The sequence below is a fragment of the Podarcis muralis genome, chromosome 10 (assembly GCF_964188315.1).
Source record: "Podarcis muralis chromosome 10, rPodMur119.hap1.1, whole genome shotgun sequence".
Taxonomy (NCBI): domain Eukaryota; kingdom Metazoa; phylum Chordata; class Lepidosauria; order Squamata; family Lacertidae; genus Podarcis; species Podarcis muralis.
The window spans coordinates 28,543,444-28,563,698 of NC_135664.1; the positions used below are offsets into that span (position 1 = coordinate 28,543,444).

Below are 20,255 nucleotides of genomic sequence, written 5' to 3' on the forward strand. Positions count from 1 at the left end.
ACTGGCAAATGCAGGTTGTGCAGCTACAGTTGGGTGAGAGGTCTTGTGCGACAAACCTCACCTCCTCCCCCCCCCCTGCCATAAAAATTGTACTTTCTTGTTTGCTGTGAGACGTAAGTGGAAGATGCATGGGGAATCCTAGGAGTTGAGGAGGGAAACGATTGTGAACTCTGCCAGTGGACTCTGCATGAGGCTGAGTTAAGCAGCTTTCCCTGTAGCCTCAACTCAAAGTTGGTATATACCCTTGCCTCTCTGCAGTACAGCACTTTAGAGTCCTAAAACATTTGTCTTTTCTGATGCAGGCAGTTCAATTCCTGTGTGTCAGTATTGCTCAGCTAACCTTCAGGTAGGCCAAAGTTGTGATGTGTTGTCACAATGTAAGGCACACTGTTCTTTTAGCAGGGCATCCAATAACCCACCACCCACCCAGTAATCTCTCCTATTGGTGAGCACCCTTTTAATTCTATTTCCTAAAGGAGTGGCCCCTGAGCTTTCCCCCTCATGAACCACTTGGAAATTGCCGGGCCCGGGGGGGGGGGGGAGGGGACTTAATGATTGCTCTGGCTGCCAAAGCCACTGTAATTCCATAGAATTCAAATTGGAATACAAGAAAATACAAGAAACAAAAGCACTAAAAATGCAATTTAAAAACAATTCAGTGTGATAGGGTGTGTCATCTCCTGTATTCAACCATGAATTCAGTCAGTTTTCAAACCTCTGTTCTAAACAATATGTAATTTTCCTTTTATATCTGTTGAAGTGAATTTAAAAGTTACTTGGACATGGCATTATTGTTTTCAAATACAGAGAACAGTGTATTGTACACAAACTTATATCGCAAAGAGCAGTTCGTAACAGCCCAATCAATGCTTAAAATATGTTCCATTTCTTCCAAGTTCCCACTTGTATTTTACTCTTACTGAATAATACATTTTAGATACTTGTCTTACTTTGCAAAGATTGTATATAGCAGGCGGAACTTTATAGAGTATTATTTCTGTCTGAAGTCACACCTCGGCAACTAAATTCCTGAATCTTCAGAAGCGTGCTTAATAAATTATATTTTACTTCAAAGTGTAATGTAAACTGTTATGCTATAACCCAGTGAAGAAAGTAGTGAAGAGAAGGCAAAAGTATATCTAAAGCCTTTTATTGCTGCACATACTTAATTATTCTTAGGATATTTCAAAAGATTAGACAATTTCCACACCATTTTTTTAAGCTCGTTCAACGTGTTTGTGTGTGTGTATATGCTTAGCAGCTGAAAGCCAGCATTATATAAGTGAGGCTATACAACATACAAGTTGTAGAAGCTGAAATAACTTTTCCACAGAAGGCAGCATAAGGACCTGTGTGAACGTATGTTAGGTAGCAATTTGAATTGGGAAACAACAATAGCAATAAAAAAATTCTCTCCATACCCCTATTAATTGCTGTTCAGGTTTAAGCACTTTCCGCTAGAGACAGCCAACAGACTGAGACATTTTAGCAGCTATGTTACAAAAAGGATCACCCAGCCTGATCGCCATGTACTCTGGACTTGAAGAGGACTGATTAGAAAAAAGCTTAAGGATCCACTGGGTGAGAATCCATGGTGATCCCATGATCAGAAACACTCAAAAGAGAAGGGAGTCAAAGATGGATGGGAGTTTAATCTTAAAGGTGAAATATTGAAGGCACAAATGCAGACAATTCCAACAAGAAAGAAAAGTCAGAGGCATCTAAAGAAACCAGTGTAGCTGCATAAAAAGCTTACCGATGAGCTGAGATTTAAGGGCATGTGCAATAAATGGAAGGGGAAATTACAAAGGAACAGTATACAATTGCTCAACACCTACTTGGCCTCGGTCTTCACCCAAAAGAAAAGTGATGCCCAACCTGGTCATAACAGAATAAATGTTCTAAGGAGGCAGCTCCAGCCCAAGATAGGAAAAGAGGTAGTAAGGGAACACCTAGCTACTTTAAATGAACTCAAATCTCCAGGGCATGAGGAGCTGCCCCTATGTTTGCAGGTGTAGTATCAGAGCTTCTGTCTATATTTGACCATGCAGACTGGAGGCAGTCAAACATTGTCTGCATATTCGAAAAGCAGGGAAAAGATGACTACCAAATGGTCAACTTGACATTGATACCAGGAAAGTGTTGGGAAATAACTGGGAAATACCAACACAGGTTAAAAAGAGCCAGACTCCTTCCACTTAGTCAAAAGAATTTATTAGAAAATATTCTGAACTACATAAAACTCTTTAGAATATTGTTTCAGTAGACTTTTATTCCAGCCTTATGCTACAGACATCACACAGCCTGGACTTAAATCAGCCACTGTGCTCCCGATTTGTTTTTTTATTTTTGTATTTTTGTAGAAAAAGAAAAAGACATATTTAAGCCACATGCACACGGAAAGACTGGATGGAGTGCTCAGTGCACTTGCCGCTCCCCCTTAATACAATTTCATGATGTTCTAATCTTACCAATTTTCTCACAGTAATTTCAGTCCACTGGGTTTGCTTCTGCATTATTGAAACTCTTGAAAAACGACAACACCAAGAGATTAACAAGATATCAGTCAGCAGCTACAGGCCTACAGAACTCTCTCTTGAAGGCTGACCCTACGCATCTCCACTCAAGCTCTTTCTGAATTAGTTCAATAGGCCTTACTCCCCTGTAAGTGTGTGTAGGATTGCAGCCTTAATGTAACAAAGAAATGCCCGTGTTATCTAAGAGCACATGTTTTCTCAAGTGTCTTCAGATGAAAGCAAGTCCGGCTGATTTGTCCAGAGCAAGAGAATCGGCAGGCCCATTCCAGTTATGCATGCGCTTCACACCAGTGGGTAAGTAGCACTTCATTTCAGCATCGGCACACCAGTCACTGGTGGGTGGGCGAGGCCAGATGCAGTCAGTTTGCCTGCAGTCAACCAAGTGACTGGCACCATAAATGCTTAGAGCACTAACACAACAATCAGAGCTATGGCTCCAGTTGCTCATCCAGCCACGGGATACATTCTGAAGCCACACAACACCCATCTGCACATACAGTGCCTAATCCAACTGATGAGTACTTTCTTAGAATCACATAATTGTTGGGTTGGGTCATCTAGTCCAATCCCATTCTGATCTTGTGGGATCAGAATACCTATATAGGTGATGCTTGTCATTTTTGAACACATAATTTAAAGGCCTGCATATCTTGAGATAAGGGACGCGGGTGGCGCTGTGGGTAAAACCTCAGCGCCTAGGACTTGCCGATCGCATGGTCGGCGGTTCGAATCCCCGCAGCGGGGTGCGCTCCCGTTGCTCGGTCCCAGCGCCTGCCAACCTAGCAGTTCGAAAGCACCCCTAAGTGCAAGTAGATAAATAGGGACCGCTTACCAGCGAGAAGGTAAACGGCGTTCCGTGTGCTGTGCTGGCTCGCCAGATGCAGCTTGTCACGCTGGCCACGTGACCTGGAAGTGTCTGCGGACAGCGCTGGCTGCCTATAGAGTGAGATGAGCGCACAACCCTAGAGTCTGTCAAGACTGGCCCGTACGGGCAGGGGAACCTTTACCTTTATATCTTGAGATGCCGTTTTTAAATATTGGTGTAAACCAGGGCAGGGGAACTTGTGACTCTCCAGATATTGGACAACTCCCGTTCGGCCCAGGCAGCATGGCCAATGGTAAGGGGCAATGGGACTTGTAGTCCAACAATCTGTGAAGGGCCACAGGTTCATCAGCCCTGACACAGATGGAGGCTGAACACTAGTCAATATTCTTCATTGAGACTGGAAATAACAGTAAATACAGGGTTCGCCGTAACTCTGCCTCTGTTGTGCTGCAGGAGTATTAGAACAGAAATATTAAACAAATTCCCTAAGTATGTGGAAGGCATATCAAACCTTCATGCCATGAAGTTACTCTTAAGAAAAACAGTTCCTGAGGGAATGATATGGCTCAGTGCAGATAACGTTGTGCAGTCTCTCTACCATTGTTAAAGCTGGCAATGCCTCAGGCTCTGACTTTCCCTCCTTCCTAACCCTCCTTCTTCTTCCCAGCAACTAACTCTGGCTATTGTTATATCTACACCAAGTTAGTTAGCCATGGTTAGGAGGAGGTTTCAAATCTCTGGTTGGAAGCAAATCACATTTAGCAATGTATTTGGTGCATACCAAATGGAACCTCATTAGCACTGCAAAATGGGAAGCCTTCAAGTCTGAAGGGGGAAAGAGGTGGAGAAGCGAAAGTTGAGCTCAACCAATATCAGGCAACGTTACATTTGCACCAGGCCAGTATACAGCAGAGAGGTATGCACTCCCACCCCATCTTCAATAATTGAGAGAATGTAGTAAGCATAAATACATACGGTGTGATTACATAAATGGTAGGGTACAATTTGCTACAGGAGATGATTTTTTCTCCTCCAAAAAGTGCTAGCCAGTCTGGGCTGAAAGATCATTGGAATATCTACTAGTCTAACACAAACTCTACAGCATAGTGTTTGACTGTTTTTTTTTAAAAAAGGAAGGGGAAATATTCACACTAAAAAGATTCCACAAGATAAATATTATCTTTAGTTACACACAAAATACAGGCAAACAAGTCCTTGTCTGAAAAATAAAGTGAACTAGCTCTTTACACAGCTGTGCTCCATATTTCTTTCACACTCAGCCCTGGGTTTTCCTTAGTTTGCCACCAGTGGGAAGGCTCTCAGGAACACATGGCTAAATGGTTTGAATCATCAGCTGTGTGCCACATGTGGTACACACCACAGCCGCTAGCATGAAAACCTGGGAGGATTAACTGCACTATAATAGCACTTTGCTTCAAAGCATTATTAAACCAAGGCCCCTTTAGTTCCCTTAACTCTTCATTTCTGCTGAAGGAGCCAGTGGTAACTTCTCTACACTTTGGAAAAATCAATGCCAAGTCCAACCAAGCCATTTCAGGTGGAAGTGCATTATGCTTACTAATGCCCTATCTAGCAATTGCACTACCTTCACCACCATGCATAGTGTAACACTTTAAAGATCAACTCAAAGAAAAGACTAGGCCTCATGCAGTATACTAGTGGGAGGTCAGAATGGAAAGAGCATGGCAAACTATTATGCAGCCTTCGTCATGACACCATTTTTGTTATATTTGGCTTTTACTTCTCATGCCTACTACAAGCAGCTGCTTACAGTAGACCAAAACTGACAGTGGGATGCCACAGGTAGTGTGGACTAAGGCTATTGGTTACATAATCCACCTCTAATAGCAAGCAGAACGTTTTTCCTCAAGGTGATGGGAGATAAAAAGACAAAATGAAGTTAGGCAATTAGGGCCCATATACAAAAATCAAGCACAGAATATCTTTTAAACTCACAGGAGGACTCAAAGGTCATTTCCCAAAACTAGTTTGAGGATGAAGCAGTGGTTTTGGTTGCCTGCACCATGCCTTTTAGAACTTTTATTTCATCTAACAACTCAAAACAAGAACTAAAAAGCCACAAAACAACAAGCAGCATAGCCTTTATTTGGTGTTACAATAGGAAAATGATGCCCAAATTTCTGGGCAACAAATTTTACTTCTGTAGATTTTTTTGTGAGTTGTTCCATTCACAAAGAGTGTGCTTTTTAAACACACATTTTGAGCCTGTAAATCGAGGCAAAACACTTTATTTAATTGGAATTGAAGGGGGGGGGGCACTGGCAGGAGGATTAAAGAAAAACCTGCATTGAATTTTTCCCCTGACTGATTTACATATATTGTACATATCTGTCCAAGTCACTGTATTTTGACAAACATCTGTGTTTATACACTACTGTTTGAACCAAAATGCTGTACATGTGGCATTCAACACAATTGTATATTACTAATAAGAGGGGCACTCTCCTTTATTCCTTTTAGTTTCTCTTTACATATCCTTTCCAAAAAGGATAAAGAAGTTGCAGCATTGATCTATATTTATTTATAACAAAACATTATACACTATATCGAAAAATAATTTTATCAAAATCATATTTCAACCCACTATTTTTAGTTAATAGTCCATGTCAAAATTGCACTTTGCAGACATCTCGATGGCATATTCCAGCCTGCGCTCATTTCCTTTCCGCAAAAGCTGCCTCGTCTGGATTTTTCTTCCGCGAATGTTTGTATTTGTCCACATAAGCTTTTACCAAATTAGCCACTTTTGCAGAATTAACTTCCCCACTCTTGCTATGACAGACCTACATGAAAATAGAACACACAACCATTAAGTTAACCGGCACCAACCATACCACTTAATATCACACCAAAAGCAAATAATTACTGGGACATACGATCTCAATAAACTACCCTTGTAAGGTGTATCTGGTGGGGAGTAAGCTTCATCATGTCTTTCTAGTTTCCATGGGGAATAGGAAAACATCCCCAACTCCACCCTGACTGCTAATGGCCATCAGTTAAGCAAGAACAATTTTTTATGTTCTAAAAGCAGGCTGGCAATAAAGGTTTCAGTTGGGGTGGGGGGCGGGGGAGACACTACAAGCTGAATAAAATATTGAGTCCGCACTCTCTCCATAGCCTATTATCATGTTCACTAAGAATTGTTCAAGATTGCACAACAAGACTAGCTTAAATTATAACTACTTATTTCACCTCCGTTAACAAACCCGTGTGAACTATTCTCCAGAGCAATAAGCCTGTCACTTGACCTCACCTCTGCCTCCTCTGTTCAACAGGTTTCAAGGTTAGAAGAATGCAGACGGCTAAATGCTGCCTGATATTAATATTGTATCACTTACTTTATCTACAGCTTTTCTCACAATTTCTTTATATTCTTCTTTAGTAATATCTTTATTTTGATAGAAAGGCTTAATAGCCAGCTTCACTTCTTGCGCAGCTCTTTCTTGAATTTGCAGTTTCTAGAAAAATTAGGATAAAGAGTGTTACACTTAGGAAAAAGGCACACAACCAGCATTTTTTAAATAACCGTGTAAGATGAAGAACAGTTCTGGAGAACGGGAAAGCTTGCCCCAATTTTGTGATACTTTGGTTGGTCCCAAAAACTATTGCTCAACTAAGGATTTTAGGGTTTATTTGTTTTTTAAAGGACCAACATGGCTACTTTTGCTTTTAAGATGTGTACCAATGCAAACATACCATTGCAACCTCTAGTTTTAATCATCTAAGGATTATCAGACAGGCGAGTTCAATAAAGCATTGCTAGCGGTCTACAAGGCTTGTAAACAGCCACCAAATAACACCTGCTTTTAAGCAACCAGGCAAGGAACCTTTCACAACATTTGGATCTTTCGTTCCTCTTTTAATCAAAAAATAACTAGCCCTTGTATGGATTGGGTAGTATAGATGTGAAGGCCAGGAAAAAGAAAGCCCAATGGGGGAACTCTGAGAAAGCTTTAACTATTGTTCAAAGATTTTATTTTTTGACTTGAGAAAGTCTACAACAATCAAATCCAAGAGGCACTTCTGCACCTAGAGGGTGCTACCACCTTTCTGAGAGGAGTATTCAAGACCTTGTTGCTTGTGAATTGTTGCTTGCCTTCTTCTGGTCACCTATGGTCTAGAATGGAGATACCAGAAGCATCCAGATTCACCTGTCCTTTTGATCTGGTGCCTCCTTTGTGGTCAATCTTTTCACCTCTCCCTTGAAACAGTCTACTTTAATTGCTACCAACTGAAAAACAAGCAAGTTGCTGCCCTGCCTTGATGAGGAATACAAAGGTCAGAAGCAAAAGCCTCACAGAAATAATCTGGGTGAGAAGAGAACTTTAATCAAGACCCACAGAAGAAAGTGGACTACAACTGGGTATGTTTGCAGTTTTGTTTGTACAAAACTGAGGTGTTTATAGTTTTAAATTTCATAGATATATGAAATAAGAATTATATATATATATATGTATATAATTGTCCAGTAGCACCTTAGAGACCAGCTACGTTAGTCCTTGGTACGAGCTTTCGTGTACATGCACACTTCTTCAGTATCTGTATATAGTATCTGAAGAAGTGTGCATGCACACGAAAGCTCATACCAAGAACAAACGTCCCTAAGGTGATACTGGACAGTTTTTTTAATTTAAAAAATATATTTCTACTGCGTCAGACCAACATGGCTACCTATCTGAATCTAGAACCAAATAAGACAGTATTATATTTCAAGTTTCAAAGAAATCTGTTTTATGTTGTTAAAACAGTAAACAAGTTCAGGTTTGACTATTGTATATATACTGCTCCCACCCTTTGCATCCAGCCCCTTCAAATTAGTAAGTTTTCCCACGGCTTCAACATTTCCAAATATTTGACATCTCTAATGAGGTGGAATGAATTTATTTGCAAGGTCAGTCTATAATTTCCCCCCCAGAAGAAACCTTATGATTTCTTAGGAAGCTTAAAAAGATGATATAAATGGAAGGTGAAAGATGACATCCTCTCCATTTCCTTAGGGTAAATAATTATTTCTCTCCAATTTTAGCATTGCAGAATTATGCACATTGCTCTTGGCTTTGAACTTGCCTGGTCTTTCTTCGAGCTATCTGCGCTGGCTTCCACCGTTACACTTACTTTGCTTTCAGCCAATTTTACAGCGGCATTAGAGGATTTGATGTTACTTGACGATGTTGCATTACCAGAACTTGGTCCCTGAACCGTTTCCACACTTCCCAGAGCAGCTGCTGTTGGAGCAGGCAAGAGGGCTGTACTCATGTTGTTGGCAACATGGGAAGTACTAGGAATAGCCTGTTTTAAAAAGTTATCAGAAGTTAATATGTTAACTAGTTGCATCCAACGCTCCTGCTCTGAACTTTTAGTTCTTGGGTGTTTCTAACATTTCTGAGAGATAGTTAATAGGTGGAAAGAGATCGTTCAGCTCAGCTGAGGCTAGCCTTAACTACAGAATCCATCCTATTTGTGACACTGACCATTTCCCCTTTCTCTGCAACCCAATAGTCTTAGTAACATGGCAATTTGTGTGAAAATGCAGGCTAAGGGGTTTTTCTGCAGACTGGAAAGGGGGAAAAACAACAGTCTGCGGACAGAGAGACTGAACTCCTGTGCATCATGTAAGAAGGAAACCTATACATTTGCCAGCTAGGATAGAAGCCAAAGCCCAGGACAGGTGTAAAGACAGAAGGAACCAGTGAGAAGGCAGCCTCTCAGTCATCTACTGACAGCTGGGTGGAGGGCCCATGAAACCACCACAGCAATCCACAGAAGAATAGGCGGCCATAAACCTAGGAACGCAAACTTTCCTTCCACCCGTAATAGATTGAAGCCCTTCATTCTGGCTTTGCACTTGGATCAGGCAGTTGTGATAAAAGATATGAGCGCTGCCCAACTATTATATGGAGCAAGCAGTGCACAAGAAGTGTAAGCACTTGAGTCTGCTTCCTTCAGTAGCAGTTACCATATTTTTCGCCCTATAGGACACACTTTTTCGCCTCCAAAAATGAAGGGGACCGCCAGCCCCGAGGCTAAAAATGAAGCCAGGACAGCTAGCGGGATCCATCCCGCTCGCTGTCATGGCTTCTTTGCTCTTTGGGGCTGGGGGGGAGGAAATAACTTTCCCCCCTTTATTCTCCCCCAAAAAATAAGTGCGCCCTATGGGCCGGTGCGCCCTATAGGGCAAAAAATACGGTATTTGCAATCCTGCTCTGGTTCACTTCAGACACCATGCTTGGGGAATGGCGATGGAAGAATGAGAAAGCGTCCAGGACAGAAGCAGGGGGAGCAGATTCCAAAAGTAGCCAATTACAGCAGCAAGCATTTCACAAGGTGCTATCTGTTGAGCAAATGCAGAGGCCCGAATAGGTACTTGTAATTCAACAGAGATTTGGCAACCGAGCAAGATCTTGAAGAAAGCTCCCCTCCCAGGCACATTGCTTTATAGTCAGGAATGGCGAATCTGTGTTCCTGGACTACAACTCCCATCTTCCCTGACCATTGGCCTTGCTAGCTGGGGTTGATGCTTCCATCATCTCGAGGGATACGGGTTCCCCATTCTCCTGCTTCATATCATCCAAAGACAGACTATTCATCCACCATGAAAGAAGAACAAACACTGGACTTCACATGAATGTTTTCTTCAGTTGTGGAAGGAAGTCTAACCCACCCTAGTCTCACAAGGATATGGAGAATTGCAACAGGTTTAGATGTGGAGTGCAGGCTGGGCAACTCTTCTGTGTTCTCTTGAGTCAGAGCTTCCCAATGAGGTCCCTCTTCACCCCAACCCCACAATTCCCTCTTCATTAATACATTGTTTCAGTGTTGGTTTTGTTTCAATTTGATTAAGCTTTCTGGAATTGAACCTGATTAACATTCTGATTGTAATGCGAAAGACACCCCACCCAAGCCAGGAATATTAGCTTAAAGCAGACCTCTTCAAAGTAATGACAAATTGATCACCCCACAAAGAATGACCAATATTCTCATGTTCCTTTTTATAAGTAGGGTATATCAAATGAGATGTAAATGAATTTAACAATGAAGATTATCACTTCCATATAAAGACACAAACAAAAATGTATTTCTTGGAACAGGACTTGAGTGAACGCACACATATGGGATTGGCTTTTATCCTGCACTCGGATTTTAATCTTTTGCGAACAATTTCTGTTGCTGTCCTCCCCCTGCTCCTCAAACCATCTGCGTATGAATTTACTGCCAATGATTTTTTTCACTATGGGGAAACAAATTCACCAGACTACATACAAGCTTTTTAAAAATAATATGAACTAGGCCAAATTCATACATTATCATTGTTGCAAAGTCACTGTATCCACACTGCTGGGGACTCTGCTCTGAAGCAGCGATGTCTGTAACCAGCAACCAGGTGGGTTGGGCAGATTACCAAGGTTTTATGTTTCCACAGCAGGGCAGGCACCTAACCTGGGAGCAGTTCTTGCTCATGTGGAAACTCAAAAACTATCACCCTATCCCGCTACAGATGCGTATCACATGGCATGACAGCCACACAGTATGCACGAACAGGGCCAAAAAATGAAGCTCCTCTTCCTCCTCTCTTCCTTTTGTATAAATAATGTGTAAAGCAATACTTTCTGCATTAGAATGACGGAAGAGAAATGTTAACTAACAAAGGATAAGTGTTAACTGGGGATATTTTATGGCTTAAGGTGAGGGCCATCCTGAACAATTGTGGATGGTGTACAGGGTGAAAGAGGGGGCAGGTTATTTTCCTTCCATGGACTTCCTAAAGAACGATTCAAGCCAATTTCCCCCCCTGCCCAATGGACTTCCGAGTCAATCTAATTGCAGCATTAAATTGTTTAAGGAAAACCTCCAGCCAAATGCATAATATTTACATAAAACAAGAACTGAACCCTATTCCAAAAGTCAGTTTTAAAACTACATTTATTTATTTTTTTACAACCAAAGGATATACCTGCAACGGCTTTCCATCCAGTTGGGAAGCAACATAGTTAACTTGCTGGGATGGTGGTGGAGGTGGTGGTGGTGGAGGTGGTCCCTGAGACACATTGGCTGAAGCTGCTACCTGCACAAGAGGCACTCCTGTATGAAGATGCATGGGCACCGGTGGAGGAAGGCTAAATGGATTGTGCTGAATGTTCACAATAGGACCAGGGACGCTCATTGGATATGGGAAGATATTCATCGACTGATGTTGCGTATTTACGGGTGTCATTACATTCATCTGTGGCTGCAGAACGTTTATGGGTAGTTGAGAACTTTCGCCTTGTTGGCCGGCTTGGTCTTTGAAGTTTGGATCTATCAGACAGGGGAAAGACATTTTGAAAACATGTAGTTCCATAAAGCATTACAAAAAACAGAGCACAGTGGAGGGCATGCAGTCAATAAAAAGGTAAAGGTACCCCTGCCCGTACGGGCCAGTCTTGACAGACTCTAGGGTTGTGCGCCCATCTCACTCAAGAGGCCGAGGGCCAGCGCTGTCCAAAGACACTTCCGGGTCACGTGGCCAGCGTGACAAAGCTGCATCTGGCGAGCCAGCGCAGCACACGGAAACGCCGTTTACCTTCCCGCCAGTAAGCGGTCCCTATTTATCTACTTGCACCCGGGGATGCTTTCGAACTGCTAGGTTGGCAGGCGCTGGGGCCGAGCAACGGGAGCGCACCCCGCCGCGGGGATTCGAACCGCGACCTTTCAATCGGCAAGCCCTAGGCGCTGAGGCTTTTACCCACAGCGCCACCCGCGTCCCTATGCAGTCAATACATGGTATCTAATATCATCTTAAATCTGGAACCCAGATTTCTCTCTCTGTCTCCCCAAAAAGAGCACACGTGGTAGTATGGTCTTGTTATTTTATATGCTCTTGTTTTGCTGTCTCTGCAATGTAGGCTAAAATATGGGACTACAGAGTTGAATGGATCTAAGTCCAATGCCACCTAGCATACTGTTCCAGAAGCTCTCTAGCCCTCTAGAGCAGTTTTCAGGAAAAGAAAGCAGAGGAGGCTGAAGGGAAGGTCAATCAGTGAAAAATCGTCTCTCACTGATTTTCAGGAGCATCCTTTTGATGAGTGGAACAGCACTCTCGAGATATTAGGATCCAATCCATTGTTTACTTTGCTAAACAGTTATGGAGGGATATCTGGTATGTCAAATACAATCCTCATAGACATACACTTAACATACAATAAAGGGTTCTCTTAAAAGTATTATTTTGTGTGCCACATAAATACTTTTTCACAGAGCTGTACTGAGCGGATACATTCTAGCTACATTATTATCCACTGTACAGCACAAATAGTTATAATATTTTACCAGAAATTTTTGAATAGATGTACTGAAGCTTTAAGGGCACCAAAAAAACCAAACTTTTATTCAACATTAAATGAGAAGCATGTGTGCTATAGTGGGTGAACAGGAAAGTGGAACATACCCCATTTTGAAGGCTTCGCCATTTGAGCAAGGCTGTGATTATTTAAGTTGGGACGGTTGTACAGAAGCTAAAGTTAACCATCCCCTGTCTAGCATTCTTAGAATTTTTTTTTTAAAAAAGAGGGACTGTCTGCCCGCTCTATCCCAAACCAGTGATTTATGCATTAATAGGGGGAAAATAAATACCTTGCTCAGGTGCTACTTCTTCTGGCTTTGTCCACGCAGACTGTGGGCTTGACGAATTTCTTCCTCTTCTGGAATAATAATTCTGTACGTCTGCTGGTAAAGTCTTCCTCACAGCCCAGCTTGATGCAGAAGTCCACCCAGACCTATCAGCAGGTGTATCGAAAGAGAAGTCTTGCTCCATCTTACGTTTGTATGGTTGGTGCTCTGGAAACCTTGAACTTTCAATTCCAGAACTATTTGCATTCCCCGAGTGTGGCTTCTTAGTTTGCCAGCGGTTTTCACTCTGGTCTCCATACGTAAAGCCGCCTCTGCCACGGCCACCTCTGCCACGGCCCCCTCTGCTGCGATTTGAATTCCAACCTGATCCAAAGCTTCTGTTCCATGGAGGCCCTGAATCATTTTGCCTATTTTCATCCCATGGTTGACTTTTAAAATTGTCCTTCTCTCTGTTCCTTGTTTCAGGAACAGAATTTATCCTTTCCATAACCCAGTCTGGATAATCTTTCCTATACTGGTCAGAATAAGATTGCTTGTCGGCATCTTTGCTTGAACTGTCCCTCTCTCTTTTCATACCCTCTGTCTGCTTCTCTTGCTCATTTCTTTTATATCTGTCATTTCCTCTGGGACTTCTCCAGCTATCATTTGTCCACCGTTCTTTCCACCTGGGAGGTGAATAGCCATCCCTCTCATTTCTAGGGAATGAAGGGCCTTTGCTTCTTGTCCTCGATCTTGACCTAGATCGAGACCTTGATCGTGATTGTGACCACCTCCTCCTACTCTTCTCTCTTTCATGATCTCTTCTTTGCCCATCTTTTTCACTATCTCTATCCCTACTCTGAGATCGGCATTTGTGCCTTGGAGAGGATTCCTTAGCTCGTGTCCGAGAAGATCGCCTTCCTTCCCTGAGAGAATCCCTTTTTGGAGAAGACGACGGTGACCTCTTCCCTTCTCTCGTAAGATCCCTCTTTGGAGACTGGGACACAGATCTTTTCCCTTCCTTCAGAGTTTCTCTTTTAGGAGAACAGGATGGGGATCTCTTCTCTTCTCTTGGAGGATCTCGTTTCGGAGACTGTGATAGAGATCTTCGCCCTTCTTTGGAAACATCCCTTTTAGGAGATCGAGACATCCTGCTTTCAGCCACAATCTCCCTCTTGGGAGATGGAGACTGAGATCTTTTCCCCTCTCTTTTGGCTGGTGACCAAGTTGTTGATGGAGAATGAAATCTTGATCTTCTAGTCCTAGTCTTTTTATCTTTTTTAAGTTCTGCGGAGCATTCTGTTTCTTCTTTCTTGTCAGAAGAGCTCGAAAGGGATACCGAGTTTTCAGTTTCATGGGGAAAGGAGGTTGCCTCTTGCTCTACACCACCACTCATTAGTGGCTGGTCTATCCGAGATTCATTCTGGTCACTGCTAAATGAGTCACACTCCATAGCTACTATCTCATTATTGTCTTCGCTAAAATGTTTAAGGTCTTCCAACTTAGGTGATGAACTGGTTCTAGAATCTCCTCTAGTCTCTTCTAAAACCTGATTGAATGTATTCTCTGAAGAAATTGTAATTAATAAATCATTATCTTTTTCATTCTCTGTGGGTACACAGACTTCTTTTTCTACAGTGTCCATACCTTCCATTTCCAATGGCACTGGAAGCTGCTGTAATGTGCTTGTGGTATTTTCCAACGGCTCCTTGACTACTGCCTCAAATCCTATTTCTTCTGGTGATTTATCCTCAGAAGAATGAGGAGCTAATGTCTTCTCGGGCATTTCCTTTTCATGCCTCTCCAACATCTCATCTACTATTGCTACAGATTCTGACTCACCAAACAATTCATTTCTTGGACTAGGCACAGGCTCATCTGCTACAGACAAAGGTTCAAGGTCTCCCAGGAATTCATTTCTAGGATCAGGCGCTGGCTCATCTTCTATTGCCACAGATTCGGTTGCACCTAGCAACTCATTTTCAGGATCAGCCAACATATCATCTGATATTGCCACACTTTCGACTTTCTCCAGGATTTCATTCCCGGGACTGTCCAAAGGCTGATCTGCTGTTGCCATGGGTTCCAATTTCTCCGGCAATTCATTCATAGGACTGCCTAATTCCTGAGGCTCATGAGTAAGTGCTCCTGTATCATTGCAGGTATCTTCTCTAGAAGCACTATAAATTTTATCTACTTCTTCAGCAGCAGGACATCCATTATTTTCAAACTCAGTGTCTTCCTTTACTTCACATTTTTCAGTGTCTCCCTCTAGGGTGAGCAAAGGAGGATCCTGAACACTGGAACCAGTGTCTAAAGTAGTCTGCCCTTCACCAGCATCTCCTGTAGGATCTTCCTGACATGTCACACAGTCCTTGGAATTTTCCAAGCCATTAGCAGACTCTGTTTCTACATCATTTTTGTGACTCAGGTCAGTGGCAGTATTTTCACTGTCGGATAGATTGCTTTTATCTAGTACTGTTGTTACCTCTGTCTCAGATTCATCGTCTAATAGGTCACTAGATGGTTTTCCATAACGTCCAGAACTTCTGAGCTTCTTTTTAACCACAGGTTCCTTCTGCTTAGCTCCTCTTTTAGCCTTCCGCTTTGGAGGTAGTTTCTCAGATTCTGCAGTAGCAGCATTCATAAATGAGCTACCATCACCACTGGCCTCACATCCGGAATTGCTGGATTTTGGTGAACTCTGAGACTGATTCGAGGTTTCAGTTTTAGCATTCCGGGCAGATCTTCTTCTAGGTGTAGTATCTGAAACCTTCCTTCTTGTTCCTCTTGTGCCAGCTGCACCAGAAGTTTGTTTTTTCTCTTCTCCTTCCTGGACATATGTAACAACATGCCCCTTTTCTGAAGACTCTAATATATATATATTAAAGGAAGAGGAGGAAAGAATGTTTAATGTACTGAGGTAAGGTGAATGCAAACATTACTCAATTTTAGAAATGTCCACATTTAGTTCAGTATTTGCCTCTTTGGCTAGGCTTTTTCTTTATTCTGGGGCTACTGCCATTTCATCAAGAATCAATTTGCCTGTTATGTCTTATTTTATAGTTTATTCTTTCAAATAACTCAGATCAAATTTCTAAATTAGTATACTTTATATACAAAGCACCAAGAACACTGGCTTGGCTGCTGCTCACTATCTGAGCAATCTTCGCACATGAATCACTCCAAGCTTGCAGTTTGTCCATCCCTGTACATCCATGCATTGGCAAAGACCCATCTGCTATGTGATCGCTACAGCCAAGCCTATGCCAACATGTGCATGGCAGGAGCTGGAGCCAGCAGCATTGCCCCTGGTATTAATGTGCTTCAGGTGTGAAGGGGTCTCTACTCCCTTAGAAATCTATTCTCCCTTTTTGCCCTTGTATCCTCACCCCAAATGCTCACTGTCCCATTTCTGGCCCATTCTTTAAAACCTAAAATAAAATGGGCTTCTTCTATGAAGCCATTAACTCTCAGGTCCCCACCCTTAAATAGAATGAAGCTCAAATATGTGCAGAATCATTCATCCATTTGCATCATCCCTAAATCCTATATTCCTATTCTGGTTCATAGAATCACTATAAACAGGCAGAAGTGGGATAGACTGAGGAACACTGTACAGACACACTACCTCAAAAGAACTTATGATTCCTCAAAATAACTTATCTCCTTTCTTTCTGTGTGCACATATGTGCAACGCACAGATATGTATTCTGTATATTCCTAGTAGGGAAAATGTTTTATGAAGCAGGAATTCTGTTTAAGATAGTAAAATAAACAGAAATCTATACATCTATTGAAAAGAACTAGATAGCTCAAGTCCCTCTGAACTGCAAGTATCTATTTGTTCAGCAGGATAACCTCAGAAAGACTAGATTTTATAGGCATGCTTAGAATAACTTAATTTAGGATCTGTTCAACCCTAGCCTATCTGCATGGAAATGTTATAACCTCCAGTGAAATAATTTCTATAACCTGGGGCATGGTAGAGAGAGAAAATAAGAGAAGAAATTAGGGCCTGCACATTCTACCTTAGCCACCTCCCATATTATGTTAAAAAACCAACTTTACATCTGAACATTCTTTAGACATTTCAAATTATTTTGTGTTTTACTTCGCACCAATGTGACAATTAACTCTTAAAATGTATATTTAAATAGGGGAAATCACATAATATAGTTGGAGGAATTAATGAAAATGTTGCTTTATATGAACTATAAATAAAACTTACAAAAAAAATTTACCAAAGTTTTCCAAAGGCGAAGAACTTCTCAAAAAAAGAGTTCCCACTACAGCAGTGGAAACCAGACAGCAGGTTGTCATCTCTGTTTCACAGCCCATGGAAGGTATTCTGTAAAAGTTAACCCACATAAAAACAAGAGTTACAGGAAGAATCCTACTGGGGGAATCACATAAGGCCATATAGAAACACATTGTATCCATTGGATAAATAGTAATGAAAAGCACATGAAGGATTGAGACTCCCTTCTTGGATTTAAAGTTTGTTATCTTGGCCAAAGTCCTTTTGGGCTTAGATAATTTAGACTCCTCTAAAAGGTCTGAAGTGGAATAGGAAAAAAGAAAATGCTTTGGCTTTCCAAAATGAAATCTATATGTATATTACTAGCTTTTTAATCACCTGGATTATGAATTTGCCTGTAAGTATCATTGTCCCAAATATTAATGTTAAGTTTATGCATTACAAATAAAAAATATATATATAACCAGACTTAAGTGCAAAAACACTCTTATTACTGCATTCCTCTTATTACAAGCAATATGATGATCCTAAGTTTTAAGCATTCTGAATGCAAAACAAGAAACCAGACAAACCCTTTACTTAACTGAGGTTCTAACGATTCAGAATAGCAGACAGAACCAAACTATTATATAGCAAAGCACATTTTAATATAATTATAATTATATATTAAATTTGTTTACCGCCTTTCATCCGAAGATCACAGGGAAGTTCACAACATAAAATATAAGTATTTTATTTTGTGCAGTCATATGTAAATAAAAAAACCACACAATTTCAAATACTATTGAAAGTTTATCTTAACCCAGTTGTTATTGTTCTTTAGATATTGTGACTGTAGCTTCACTAGTGACAAAGTGCATTTAAAAACAAAACAAAACAGTTCTTAACCAGTTGGTTGCTTTACCTTGCCATACTAGCTAGTACAGAACATGACAACTCCAGCTCTCTTCTCTTATGCCCGATCATTGTGTCAATTTTGCTGATCTCTGTACTGGAACATAAATTTGAAATAAATTTTAGGGCCTTGATGTGCAGCTTAAGAAGGTGGCAGATAGATTTAAGATACAAATGTGCACTTATTTCCAGAATGGAAAATGATAATTGACATACATGTACACTTTATATTAATTCTCAATAACGCTTAATAGTCTCACAAAGTGGGTGGGTCAATATTATCCTTATGCCGCAGATGAATGGGTTGAGGTACAGATACTGGTCTCATTCAGATAAAGAAAACTGCAGCAAAGTTGAACAGTACAAGGACAAACTGATCTATCTGAAGGCTCATGTGCTTCCTTCCTCCAGCCTGCCACCACCCATCTCCTGCTCTGGCATAGCGGTAAGGAAGACTTCAGAAGTTTCTGTTTCCATTTTAAATAAAATGCAGCTTGTTGCAATATCTAAACCCCAGACAAAATGCAGTTAATCTTAACTATAGTCCATTAAAACAAGCCTATTCATTAAGTCCATTTTAACCATAGTTCATGAAGCTGGCTTGTTTCAAATGACCACAGATAAGATTAACTACTGCTTAGGTCTCAAACACACTGAACTGCAGTCACTCTTAAATCAGAAGCTTCCTATCTTGTCCTTGCTGCCACACCGTAAGGAAGAGGCAGCATACAACTCCTAGTCTGATATACAATCCAATCCAATGGTTTAGCATTATGACAAAACACAGCCACTGGCTTCCTTAGGTCACCTAAAGTGCTCAAGGGAGATGTAATATTTGAATTGGGTCTCAGTTCATACACAAAGCTGAAACACTACACAACAATGGAGAAGAAGTTACCCACTCATATTCTAAAAACAGCAGATTTGAGGCACACATGCAAGATTTCTTAAAGCTCCAGAACTCATCAAGCTATTTCTTTACAACTTATAGCATATTAGGAGAGGAAAGGCCGTAGCTCAGTGGTAGCGACCATGCTTTACATGTCAAAGGTCCCAGGTTCAATCCCTGGCATATAGAGGCCAGGAAGAACTGCAACCTTGGAGAGACACTACCAATTAGGGTTGGCAATGCTGAATGAGATGGAACAAAAGCTCTAACTCACTGTAGGCTCTACGTTCCAAGAAGAACAGATACAAAAGCCATTTAAACCCTACACAGAGACAGACGTTCAGATTTTAAAAATTGCTCTAGAATATTTGCAAAGGGCTCAATTACATATTTCTCTTTTTTTGCTGGAGTAGATCCTACTACAGTGGTTTTATATGTGAGGGGGAAAAGTTAATCTAGATCTACCATTTTCCCAGGAAGTCAAATGAGTCATATTAACATTTTACAGTATTACAATAGTCTTTGTGAACAATAGATTCAATACTGACCATTCATTTTGGTAATTAGGAGATTCTCCATTGAAGCTACTATTAGAAGAAAATCTACCACAGAAGTTACTTCTGAGAAATCTGCTTGAGCAGGTTTGTCTTCTGGGCTACAAAATAAAGTTTTAAATGTAAAACACTGTGGTAACCTCTGCATCCAATATTCATAAAACAAAAAAGCGTTCCAGATGTAAGAACATTTGAAAGAAGATTTATATTCTAGTCGTATAACTGCAGAAGCCATCTAAACTGCACTGAGACACGGGCAGAAATATATTCATGCAACACATTTCACAAGGTCTTGAAACTCACTTTCACTGCTAGGTCTACAAACTAGGATTGCGTGGCAGGGAAGGACTCAGAAGTAGAGGAGACACTTTGCATTTAGAAAGTCCTTAAATTTTTTTCATTGTAATTAGGCACCTCAAACAAATTATCTCAGCACAGACTTTAAAAGGTTGAGTAGCAGGTGATGGGAAAGATCTCTGCCTAAGACTCTGGAGACCCCCAGTTTGTACTGTCATTGCACAAACTTGAGGGAAAGCCGCCTTAAACAAAAATGTATTCAGTAACTTTTAGTCCTTTAAACATAAAAGTAATTGAACAAACCTTATTTTTCTTCATAGAAATAGAACTTTTGTCTTCTTCTTTGTTTGAAGAACCTTTATAATGA

General features: G+C 41.1%; 1 protein-coding gene across 3 annotated transcripts in view; it reads right to left on the bottom strand.

Annotated features, from left to right (window-relative positions):
* Positions 1-5,470: 5,470 nt before the first annotated feature.
* SCAF11 (SR-related CTD associated factor 11) overlaps positions 5,471-20,255 on the bottom strand; it is a 29,535-nt gene continuing 14,750 nt past the window's right edge. The window contains exons 7-15 of one of the 3 annotated variants that reach the window (XM_028746766.2): positions 20,192-20,244; positions 19,586-19,692; positions 18,159-18,245; positions 17,238-17,344; positions 13,018-15,864; positions 11,360-11,703; positions 8,476-8,697; positions 6,747-6,866; positions 5,471-6,188 (exon numbers count right to left, since the gene is read on the bottom strand). In XM_028746766.2, the coding sequence (XP_028602599.2) occupies positions 6,060-6,188; positions 6,747-6,866; positions 8,476-8,697; positions 11,360-11,703; positions 13,018-15,864; positions 17,238-17,344; positions 18,159-18,245; positions 19,586-19,692; positions 20,192-20,244 (4,016 nt within the window). In that variant the 3' untranslated portion in view covers positions 5,471-6,059. The remainder of the gene's footprint in view (positions 6,189-6,746; positions 6,867-8,475; positions 8,698-11,359; positions 11,704-13,017; positions 15,865-17,237; positions 17,345-18,158; positions 18,246-19,585; positions 19,693-20,191; positions 20,245-20,255) is intronic. The other 2 variants (XM_028746767.2, XM_028746768.2) reach the window with 2 other exon arrangements.